We start from the raw sequence: 12310 nt of genomic DNA on the forward strand, positions 1-12310 counted from the left end.
GTGTGGATCGTGAGGGAGTGGCTTGTGTGGGTCGTGAGAGGAAGGCATGTGTGGGTAGTGAGAGGAAGGCATGTGTGGATCGTGAGGGAGTGGCTTGTGTGGGTAGTGAGAGGAAGGCATGAACGGATCGTAAGGGGATGGCTTGTGTGGGTCGTGAGAGTAAGGCATGTGTGGATCGTCCGAGCGCCCCCGAGCGTGCGCAATCGAGTTGGAACCGAAGCGCACTCTGTGACGCAATGACGACAATGCTGTTGCCCTGAACAGTCTGAACAGGGTAGCATTAAACTACAAAGTATTTCGACTAAATTAATTCTACAAACACGAGTCACGCCCAAGAAACTGTTCAAACAACCTGCATAGGCGCCTGTCTTTTATAGCCATAGCCTTGACCAGGTCAAAATCGACACTTCGTTGCAAAAGTCTTGCATATTTTGGCCAAATCATGCTTCCAGCTTTTTCTTGTGCGGTCGCGTTTTCTATCATTTAACGATAAACGATAGTTACCGTGTCATGATTTGCTACGATTTTCGACATGGATTTTCAAGATTTCAAGGAACGCTTTGATGAACTTTGTTCAACTTTTGGCATTGTCACAAAAGCTCCTAAAATAGGTTAAATCGGTTCATCCTCCTGCAGTATAGTTTTTGGAACAACAAATCCATTTTCAATGTTATCTTCAATATAAATGGAATATTTAAGGGAATGAAAGCTCCAAATGTATCTGGAAAAGTATCAAATATTTGTAATTAAGTGGAGCACTTCTATGGAACCAAAGGAAGAGCAAACAAAGGCCTGGCCTGCACTAGCAACAAAAGCAAATATTTGGGGGAAATGTGAAAACTAATTCGAATCACTTGAAGCATTCATTCTCCGACCTGAACAATATCCACACTTGACGAAAGAACAAAACAGTCCTCCAGTAAACGAAACAGAAACAGAAACTATGTCAATCGGCAGCCTCGAAGGCGGTGGAAATGGTGGAAAGCAGAAAACATAAAGAGGAAAAGAAGGAGACCCAAAAAAGGCAAACACACACCAATTGCAGCAAATCAAGCCGAGCAACTTTGTGTATGTGCCACTTGAAACTTCGGGACAAGGTGGGCGGGGGCGGAGTTAGGCGAGGTCCTACTGCCACAGCCAGTGGCACTGCTCGTGATGGTGCTGCTGCCGGCCATAATTATAAATCAACTAGCGAGTGTGCCCCACCTGCTGCTGCCTGCCTCCAACTAACTAATCCACTCAGGCAAAAAGGCACAAAGCAACATTAAAAGCGGCAACTTTGCCCCTTCTCCTCCCCCTGCTGCCCTTGCGACCCACTTGCAACAAGTTGGGGGTTGGGCTGGAGATGGGTTGGGGAAATATTCCTATAGTTGGCTGGCTCACTTTCACTCCAAGGGCGTCACAGAACAGAACAGAAACAGGAGAGCCCACTGGAGTGGAGTGGAGTGGAGCGCAGGACTGGCAAAGAGTCCTGAGTCAGAGGAAAGGCCCGGGCAAAGTCCCCTGTGTATGACATCAGCTATAATTTCCATTACGAGTCGAGCGCTGAAAATTGTACACCAGGGAGCTTATTAAGCACGCGCCCCCACCCCGTGCCCCCTGCCCTTCTCTGGCCAACTCGCAGTGGAGTACTGTAATGTGCAAATGAAATGAAATAAAAATGACAGGGCGGGGGGGTCGAAACGCCACCGAAAATTATAAAAGGAAAGCCAAGAAAGAAAACGGGAAAAATGTGCCAGAAATGTGCCCTACGAGACGGGAACTTGGCCAGCATTTTCCACTGTGTTCCTGGCACACGAGTTATCCTGTTATCCTTTCACTTGTTGCCCCTGAACTTCGAGTAGGCGCTATTTGCGGTCACCATTCATTTCAGAGCCTGTCTTTCCTGCCATTTACATAGATCACAGACAGCTCAAAAGGAACGAGTGCTAACTAGCGAGTGCGAACTAGCGAGTGCGATCTAGCGAATGCGAACTAGCGATTGCGAACTAGCGAGTGCGGGGGCCATCACTCAACAACAGCTGTTTTCCCAGTTGGGAATTGAGGAATGGCTGGATCTGTTCTCTCAAAGGGGATGCTGACACGTTGTTGTGCGGCAGACAGCACTTTCGGCACTCGTCAAAAATAAATCAAAGCATTGCATACTTTACGGCGTGAAATTACATAATGTTCTCGCTCTCTCTTTCTTCCTCTCACACACACACACACACATACTCGTAGACATACCATTTCCCTTTGTTTTCAATTTCGTTTTAATAATCAAAAAGGGGAGTGGCGGAGGGGGAGAAGTGGTACACCATGGCAACCGGGGGCTCGAGCTCTGCCCGGCTCTGATTTCAACGCTTATTCGGCTTCTGATTATTATTTCATGGCGGCGCAGGCAGGACGACACGAGTCAGCGCGCCTGAGCCCGAGTAGCGAGTCCTGAGTGCTGCTCTCACGCATCACGCGCCCGAAAGTATGCAGGCCATGATGTTTGGCTTTTATCGCCTTCGCCACATACCCATTACAGCCCTTCGGCACAGCAGAAATCCCAACCAACCCCCTATCACCATCTGCACTTCGGGGCTCGGTGTCGAGTTCCTATTCCTTTGTTTTCCAGAAGTTTAGCGTGTTATTATTATTTTACTTTGTAATCTTTTTCTGGCACGTTTCGTTTTTATTTGGCTTTCGCTGTGCCTTTTGGCTTCTGGCTTCTCTGCTCTCTGCACCATTCATCAATAATTCACATTGATTTCCTTGCCACTGTTTCGGCTCCTACCCGGCTACCCTTTAATGTTGGCCAAGTTGCCGTTTCAATTTCCATTCGCCCCGTGAACACGAGGCCCCATCGAGGGAGTACGTTCCCCGCAGGAGCCTGTTCGAGCAGTGGAAGCTGCCAGGCACCAGGACTGGCTAAGCGGGCCTCTAAAAGTAGTACTCCACTCCACAGATCGTCCTTCAACCGTACCCTTTGCTGCGATTCCTATAGTTCCTATAACCTTAAAGACTGTGCGAGTCCGAGTCTACAATTTTGCTAGTTTTTCCATTCGTTTGTTGCCTTTTTCCTTATTTTTGCGTATTTTTTTGCATCGCCTGAGTAGCTGTCGCCCCTGGCAATGATATGGCAACACTGCAGCAGACAGGCCACAAACAGAGGCCGATGGGGGGGGGAGGGGAAACATGGGGCAGCATCGGATCGAATGGAGCCAGAACATTCAGTCATGCGTTCGTCCTTTCTCCTTGTTGTTTTCTTTCCTTTTGGATACCGCTCCTGCCCATGCCCGTGCCCCGTGCCCCCATGTGTGAGGGAGTATCGCATGTTGATTTGATTGGATTTGATTTAATTTTCCAATTGAAAACACTTTATCATGTTTCCACGTGTGTGCTAGAACAACACAAGATATTACAAATGCGTATGCTACTCGTAGAATCCTTACGGATGCGGATGCGGATGCGGATACTTGATACTCGCATGACGTATAGCACGGGCACGGGCACGGGCACGGGCACTGTTGCGCCCTATTACGCGACAGATTCACGTAAGCCAAGACGAATGTGCCGGAGCCCTCTGAAAAACGATGCCAGATGCTTTACATGCATCAGAGGGCACACCGGATTAAAACTGAGACGATGAGATGGGCAGGGACGGGCTCTCCATCGGCTCTTGGAGATGGGCAAAGTGTGTGGCATAGCGATGGGAACGAATCGATAATTTGCTCAAATATCGATTGTAATCGCAGCGCGATAGATGTGTGTTTCTGTGGGGTATTGGCTTCGTTCGGTCACTTAGGCTTTTAGGAATATGTCCCCCGATTTAGAACTGTCAAGACTCGTCTCGTCTTGACAGTCCTTGACAGTTGAAAATACGTTTGCGAAAGCTGCTAAACTGAACAGCTGTTCAATAACTAATCAAAGCCGAAAACTAGGTAGTTCCAGAATGATTATGTTCGTTAATCAGAAGGAAATGCAATTTTGCTGCGAGGACTCTTTCTATTTGGTGCCGTTCAGTGCAGATGTGAGCTTGTGGCAGGCCTACAGCCGCCTCTCGAATACTCGATTGCCCGATAACTAACCCGCAACTCTGCCTTTCCGCTTTTCTTCCATCAGCAATTGTTCCGGTCGCAGAATCCAGGCCTTGCGGCAGTTGCCTCCAATGCAGCCGCCGCCGCAGCCGCGGCCGCAGCCGCCACATCCGCCGCCAGTGCAGTCGGAGCCCCGCCCGGCGCCCCCAACGGGACGCTGCAGCAGTCGCAGCAGCAGCAGCAGCAGCAGATGCAGATGGCCGCTGCCTCCCAACAGTTTCTGGCCGCCCAGCAGGCGCAACAGAACGCGGCCTATGCCGCGCAACAGGCGGCCCCGTACGTCATCAATCCGGGCCAGGAGGCCGCCCCCTACATGGGCATGATAGCCGCCGCCCAGATGCCGCAGTACTACGGCGTGGCGCCGTGGGGCATGTACCCCGGGAATCTGATACCACAGCAGGGCACCCAGCCGCGCCGCCCCCTGACGCCCTCGCAGCAGGGAGCCGATAACCAGCCGTATCAGGTGAGTCGCCGACTGCTCCCCACTCCCCACTCCCCTCTGCGCCTTGTATATACACCCCACACACACCCCACACACGTACATACAAACACACATCTGCACATTGTACAATCAATACCGATTGGGGCGCTGTACAAGGCCCAGGGCTTAAGTCGTGTAAATTTGAAGTCATGTAAATTGCGTGCACCTGCCGCCTGCCACAGATGGTGGGGCCCTTGTACAGTGGGCCCGTTATGTTATCTTTCCAATACTCATCTGTAAAACCAAAGAACCAATCGCATTGCATAAACGATTCTAACCCTGTACAAAATGAAACCAACCACAACGAAATCTCTGTAAAATATCGTCCAGGTCATACCGGCCTTCCTCGATCACACCGGCTCGCTTTTGATGGGAGGACCCCGCACCGGCACGCCCATGCGACTGGTTAGCCCCGCCCCCGTGCTGGTGCCGCCGGGCGCCGCCCGAGCCGGACCCCCGCCGCCGCAGGGCCCACAACTGTACCAGCCGCAGCCGCAGACAGCCCAACAGAATCTCTACTCGCAGCAGAATGGTTCCAGTGTCGGAGGTAAGTCGTCAATCCCATCATCCCGCCCCCCTACCCATCCCCAAGTAATACCCCCATTGTAATTAGTGTAAAGTGTTGCATATCATCAACATCCTCCTGCCACTCCCCCTCCTCCACCACACTGTATAGCCTGTATATCTGTATAGTCATTAATCTGGGTTTATCCACCAATCCCCATTCGGTAATGGGCGTCGCTTGTAATTATAATGCCAAGGGATTTCAGAGATCCCCTCGGATCAGCAGGGGGTGTCTGTTACTGCTAGTATTCCAATTCCAAACGATAAATGCTGGAGAATCGGCTACAGAATATATCTAATCAAAAACAGAACTAGGGGAAAATCGCATGCAAGTACCCAAAATGCAAAATGCAAAATGCAAAATGCAATATGCAAAATGTTATTATTGCTGCAACAACTTCAGCTGCAACTTCAACGTTTGCTACAGACACGATACGACACACTCACACCCTAGGTGGCATGGTGTGGTGTGGCACGAGTCTCGACGAGTACCACTGCCAGGTTTCCGGCTTTTGGCAGGTTCTATTCTGGGTTACTCCAGGCTTATGGCACTCAAAATATTATGGAAAGCAAGCGGAGGGACCCGGCGCTGATTGATAGATAATATTCAAACAAAATACGGCAATAGTCCTTATATGTACATTCTGTATACATTCTTTTCCCGTCAATTGAATGGCAGCGCCGACTCGGAGCTTATTTCAAGCAAGTTGGCAGCCCAGGCTGTGGGCCCTGCCCTCTGCACTCGATGTACTTTCGCTCTACTGTACTGTGGGTGCCTATTGTTTTCCCAGTGTGTCTGCTGTCGCTTCTGCTGCTCCTTGTGCGGCGTGGCCAAAAATAACATTTTGCCATTGAAGTCGAGCTCCAAAAGCCCTCCGGGGGTAGGCGGAGAGGGTGGGCCAGCTGGCTGAAAGGAAAATGTCGACGTTGGCTTATCATTGTTGTTGTAAATTTATAGAATTTCAAATTATAATTAATAACAGCAGTCAGGCAATGAAAGTTTACACTTTGTGCTCAAACTGTCTGCCCCCCCCTGCCCCATGCCCCATGCCCCCTGCCCCATGCCTCTCTCCTTTCCTCGTCGGTTTCTGTCAGAAGTTGCATATCCTTAAATCGACGGCCAGGAGTCGGGCAGCTTTAAAACACACCGATCGGACGTGGACAGCTCCATTAACTCCATTAACGGTCGGGCGAAATCAATTATTGCGCTTTCCGCCGACAGTTTTCGAAACTGTCCGACTGACGGACGTCCCCCCCCGCCGCCCCACCACTATCCTGTGCTTACCGCATGCAAAAATTCCCGCAACGGGCCATTAATGGACAGTGGAACAGCGGCGCGTGCATTATTATATCGTTAATTCATTTTGGCTTCTCATATGGCAGTTTAATGAAGTTTTCCCCCCCCCCCCAAACACCGTCTGTCGACTGTTCCACATGACGTATGAGTGATTACGCATTTCAATTGTGTGTGTTTCAGTCCAACGGACTGTCGTAATTGCTTCTCTGCTTGCCTGACAGACCCGACAGTGCGGCTTAAAGCTGTGCCTGGCCCTCGAATCGAGCGAGAAGGGCGAATGCAAATGGGAATCAATCGAAACTATTCCTAGATGCAAGCCAAGCTCCTCCGACGTGCCTCAGTTGAAAACTGCGATGCAGGTGATTAGGCCAAGGGTCTCTCGAGAAGTGTACCAGATGCACTGATCCACATATCCACGTATCCACCTCTGCAGCCACATCCACTGACAATTCCACTTGCACATTCGCATCTCAATTACAATTAGCACATTGGGCCCCCCACAGTTTGGCCTCCTCTCTCAGTGGAGGCATCCCCCCACTCATTATGTTGTGCAATCGATGCCCTCTCCCCTGCTCTCTCCATCCGCCCCTGCCTCTGGGTCTCGCTCTCGCTGTGTGCAATGTCAAAAAGGCTTTTTAATGGAGATTATATTGTTTTAAGTGGCTGACTGAAGGAGAACAGCAGCAGCAGCAGCTGTGCACCAGAGTGGGAGGCGGCATCCATTGCTGCCTCAGAGACAAGCTGCAATTACAAACGTTAATGCACCTTGGCCTGGGTCTGAAGGGTTGCGTTACCCGTTGGATTGCCAGAGACTCAGGGGCTGAGGAGGGAGACGACTGCTTGGCTTGGCTGGGCTTGGCTTTGCAACCGCCAAACCCATTTTGGGGCATTGCCTTGAAAACAATGGGAGTACGAGTGGCAGCAGGCAACATCCACCTCCTCTGCCGGCTAAATTATTATGTACACCTTTCGCATGTTGGCAACATGTGATTGGATCGAAGGACTCCTCCTTCGAGGCGCACACCCACACACCCGCACTGGGAGAGGGAAAGGGAAAGTGAAGGCACAACCACCGTGCCACCCAGTAAACCGACCACTTTGCATACAATGCAGCACATTGTTCATCCTGCCACTGCCACATTGAGCCGCTCTCTGTATCCGCATCTGGCTTTGCCTTTGCCTTTGCCTCCGCTCCTCTGTGTTGCAGCCTTTTGTGCAAATGAATTCGTTTATTTTGTAAAATGTCAATTGCTATGTTGGCTTACATAGGCACCAAAGGACGGGGCATCGGAGGAAGTCGAGCACACGCTCGACACTTGCTGTGGTGTCGGTAGGTGTTGCACGCTGCTGGCTCCCTGCCACCCTCCTGCCACCCTGCCACCCTGGCTCTTACGCTTAATGAAAGTCTCACTGCCGTGTGCACCGAAACACGGAAAATGCGTAACGTGGCGAAACGTGGTGCAAACGGCGAAGGGATTGACATGGGTTTGGGTTTGGGTTAGGGCTTGGGCCTGGGCTTGGGTTAGGGCTTGGGTCTTGGGCTTGGGTCTTGGATCTTGGATCTCGTGGATATGCTCGCCCTAACTTTATTTCTCTTACAAAACTGATAAATCCATTAAAATTTGCTTACTTTTATCGGGCTGCAGCAGCTGCAGGCCTTCGGGGGGGGGCCATCCTTCTTTAATTGCAGAGGAAAGTTTCCCGAAATTCTCTTGGAAAAAAAACGTGAAATGCGACTGCGAATGCGATGCTTAATAAATGACAGCAAACACTCTGCCTGCCAGAGGGGCAGGAGGCGGGAGTGAGTGGCGCTGGCGGTGGCGGCAAAAGTTTTTAATTCGTGCATTTAAATTGCAACTAATTTGGCGCCACTTCAGAGGGAGCGAGACAGCAGGATGGAGCCTAGAGTCTCTAGAGCGACTAAATTCCATTTCAAATGCAGACGATGCCGGGGGCCGGGGCCGGAGCCGGAGCCGGTGACTGGCGTTGCGATTGTGGGAGGGTTAAAATACACAAACAATTTGCATCAATGAAATGTCGCGGCTGAGGAGGAGGAGGGGGAGGAGGAGTAGAAGGAGGAGGAAGAGGAGTAGGAGGAGGAGGAGTAGGAGGAGGAGGAGGAGGAGAAGGAGGAGTAGGAGGAGGGAGAGGAGGAGAAGGAGGAGGAGGAGGAGAAGGCTCTTGGAATAGTATGTTCCGCATCTGTTCAGCTTATGTATTTGCTCTATTCCACTCATTGGTCTAGGGGTCCACCCCCAGTCTAGCGGGGAGGGGGGTTGGATCTGTCTTTTGGTCTGTGCCTGGGTCTGGTTCTGGGTCTGGGTCTGGTTCTGGTGCGTGTAGTTGCACAATTTAAAAGGGAATTATTCATGCAATTTGTGTGGGGGGCGGCAGGACATTCCCTCTTCCATGCCACCCACACACAAATACACACACACAGACACTCGCTGTCCCTCCTTTGCTCAAGTGAGAGCGAGAGTGTGATGGAGATGGGTGGATGGGTAGATGGGGGAGTGAGAGCAGGCCCCGCGTTGGGGACACACTTTGCCAAATGAAACTGCAACCATTATACGAGCATGTACATATGTTTGTATGTAGGCATTGGATACATGAGTGTGTGGCAGGAGTGGCACGGGGGTGGCACGAGGGTGGCATTAAAAAGACGCCAAGTTTATTGCAGGCGACATTTTGTGGCTTATGCACACGTTCCACAAACACCCGCCCGCAGCAGACGGGGCACTCTGCCCGCCCTTGGCTTAATGTAATGATTTTATGAATTATAAATGCACACACGTGCCCATTATGCACATGCACACACGTTTCACGTTCCACGTTTCACTCGCACTCTCACTCTCACTCGCCCTCTCCCTCTTCCTCTCTCTCTCTCGCGTTTTGCCTTTGTCTTTGGCGCTAAGAAAATCGCGGGGCATTATAATTTCAAGACACTGAAGGAGGAGAGGGCGAGCGGAAACCGGGGAACTATTATGAGCCTCGGGCAACTTTGTGTCAACTTTGGCGCCGCTAAGTAGGCTATGAAAAAGAGCAGTTTAGAGGCCACCATCCACGAGGACATTCCATGAAATGTAATTAGTGTTTAAGCGTCTGAAAGTAACCGAAACCGATCTTTATACACCCTATATGCTCGTATATCTGCCTATTTATAGAAATACACCATGTGGAAAGCGTCGTTGAGCTCCTTATGGCATATTATTAGGGGGAATGCGGACAATTTGTATTCAATGTGCACCCCAGACGCGGCCAGAGGTGGCCCACTGCATGTTGCACTTACTCGGCCACTCTCTCCAGAAGAGTGCTCTCCCTCGAACCCACTCCGCTCTGAACCGAGCCAACCAGGCAGGATTCCAACCCATTCAACCGCCCAACCGCCCACCTGGGAGCCACTTACTTCCGGGCTTTGGCAGCCCCCTTTTCCGCTTTGCCGCAGCTGTTGGCCCTGCATTAGTTGGTGGATAAGTTTCTGTGTCAACGGAGTGCCCACGTGGCCCTGCCACGCCCTCTATTTGTGGCTGCGAACCTCCACCCGCCTTGCCCCTTCGCCAAATATAAATTTGTGCAATTAATATTGTGCTGCCTTCTGAAACGTTGCGCCTCGTTGCAGCTTCCGTTGTATGCGGCAAACCCACGCTGAGGGGTCCTGGAATCGGCTAGAAAGTCGAGTTGTTATTCCATGTTCTGCCCTGCCTCATTCCTAGCACTGAGAACTTTCGCTTTTCGAAGAGTTTCGCATTTCCAACTCATCGCTAGAGGGTCTCTGGGGGGCTCAAGGGGGACTCAGACGGCTCTGGGACTCAGGGGGGGGGCGCAATAGGAGATTCTTTTGCTGTAAATCTCTCGCTGTCACTTCCCCGGCGCCCCCGGCTTGATGGCAAATCAAATGCTAGTGACAGATTACAGCATCAATCAAGTTGCCACCGTCTTCCCCGCTGCCACATCCACTTATTGTTTCCCAGCCCCAGCCCCAGTCCTGTCCAGCATCCTTTTACATATCCCCTGGGGCTGGAGCACGAGTCATGTGTGTGCGCCACATTAATGCTGTACATAAAGACTCGAAGAGGAGATAGATAGAGGCAGAGGCAGAGGCAGTGCCAGAGGGCGCAGATGTTCCTGCATTTGAAATGCCAACTGGCCAACGAAAACTAAGCCAAGCCACCAAGGCAGATGCGCCTCGAAGCGGGCAATTAAGTTTTACAGGCGCCGTAAAGACACTCCTCCAAGTCCCTCCTGCCTCCTCCCGTTTCCGGTCCGCTCGATTAATTACAAGGAAGGCGGCACAGTTGCGCCAGAGGTTTATGCCCAACATCAAACTGGTTAAGGCCGTAAACTGAACGGAAAGGCGATTCGCCTTTGAGTAGAACATTTATTGGCAAAGACTGGCAAAAGGCTGCCCAACAAAGGCATTGATCCTTCGTCAAACAACACCAACCATGCTCATTCTTCCCCTTTCTTTCCCACATGCAAATAATCATATTTCATAGTCGTAGTACTCTTAACATAGATGTGTGAATAGATATTCTTGCAGCTCTGTTTTACCTTTCTTTTGAGACACAATGAATATTGAAAGCAGACAATAACCAAACGCCACTTTCTGTGTCACTTTTGCAGGCCTCGCCTTGAACACAAACTCGTTGACGGGTCGACGGGACTCCTTCGATCGCTCCACATCCGCCTTTAGTCCCTCGGCCATGGACTACACCAGCAGCGGAGTGGCGGCCGCCAACGCGGTCAACAGCACGGTGGCCCAGGCAGCGGCCGTGGCGGCTGCCGCCGCCGCTGCCCGCGCCAAGTGGCCGGGAGCGATGTCGGGCGCCGGGGCCTACGGGGCCTTGGGAGCAGCAGCCGCTGCTGCGGCGGCCAACGCCTCGGCCAGTCCGATCGGGGCCCCGCTGACGCCGCCCCCGTCGGCCCAGTCCTGTCTGCTGGGCAACCGGGCTCCGGGCGCCGAGTCGCGGCAACGACAGATGGCCGTGGGCCTGCCGGCCACCGCTGCGGCTGCCCAGGCGGCCGTCAACAACATGTTCGGCTCAAACAGCTCGCTGTTCTCGAGCCATTTGGCCATTCCGGGAACTGCGGCGGCGGCAGCTGCGGCAGCGGCAGCCAACTCGCGCCAGGTGGTCGCCGCCGCTGCGGTGGCGGCGGCTGCGGCCGGAGCTGCTGGAGCTGCAGGGGGGGCCCCGCAGCCAGGTAGGTCCCGGCTCCTGGAGGACTTCCGGAACCAGCGCTACCCGAATCTGCAGCTGCGCGACCTGTTGAACCACATTGTCGAGTTCTCGCAGGACCAGCACGGATCGCGGTTCATCCAGCAGAAGCTGGAGCGGGCCACGGCCGCCGAGAAACAGATGGTGTTCAGCGAGATTCTTGGCGCCGCCTACAGCCTGATGACGGACGTGTTCGGCAACTATGTCATCCAGAAGTTCTTCGAGTTCGGCACGCCCGAGCAGAAGAACACCCTGGGCATGCAGGTCAAGGGCCACGTGCTGCAGCTGGCATTGCAGATGTACGGCTGCCGCGTGATCCAGAAGGCCCTGGAAAGCATCTCGCCCGAGCAGCAGCAGGAGATCGTGCACGAGCTGGACGGACACGTGCTGAAGTGCGTGAAGGACCAAAACGGCAACCACGTGGTGCAGAAATGCATCGAGTGCGTCGACCCCGTGGCCCTGCAGTTCATCATCAACGCTTTCAAGGGGCAGGTCTACTCGCTGAGCACACATCCCTACGGCTGTCGCGTCATCCAGCGCATCCTCGAGCACTGCACAGCCGAGCAGACCACGCCCATTCTGGACGAGCTGCACGAGAACACCGAGCAGTTGATCCAGGACCAGTACGGCAACTACGTCATACAGCACGTGCTAGGTGAGTCATCCTTCCGCGGTGGAATCCCAGCGC

The 12310-nt window shown here is 52.5% G+C and overlaps 1 protein-coding gene across 7 annotated transcripts in view; it reads left to right on the forward strand.

The window, feature by feature from the left end:
* The window catches only part of pum (pumilio), a 210966-nt gene that overhangs the window by 195997 nt on the left and 2659 nt on the right, over positions 1-12310 (forward strand). For all 7 annotated transcript variants that reach the window (XM_033385976.1, XM_033385977.1, XM_033385978.1 and 4 more), the window contains 3 exons: positions 4090-4527; positions 4876-5092; positions 11030-12277. In XM_033385976.1, coding sequence (XP_033241867.1) covers positions 4090-4527; positions 4876-5092; positions 11030-12277 — 1903 coding nt within the window. The remainder of the gene's footprint in view (positions 1-4089; positions 4528-4875; positions 5093-11029; positions 12278-12310) is intronic.

Source organism: Drosophila pseudoobscura, chromosome 2 (genome assembly GCF_009870125.1).
Source record: "Drosophila pseudoobscura strain MV-25-SWS-2005 chromosome 2, UCI_Dpse_MV25, whole genome shotgun sequence".
Lineage (NCBI taxonomy): Eukaryota > Metazoa > Arthropoda > Insecta > Diptera > Drosophilidae > Drosophila > Drosophila pseudoobscura.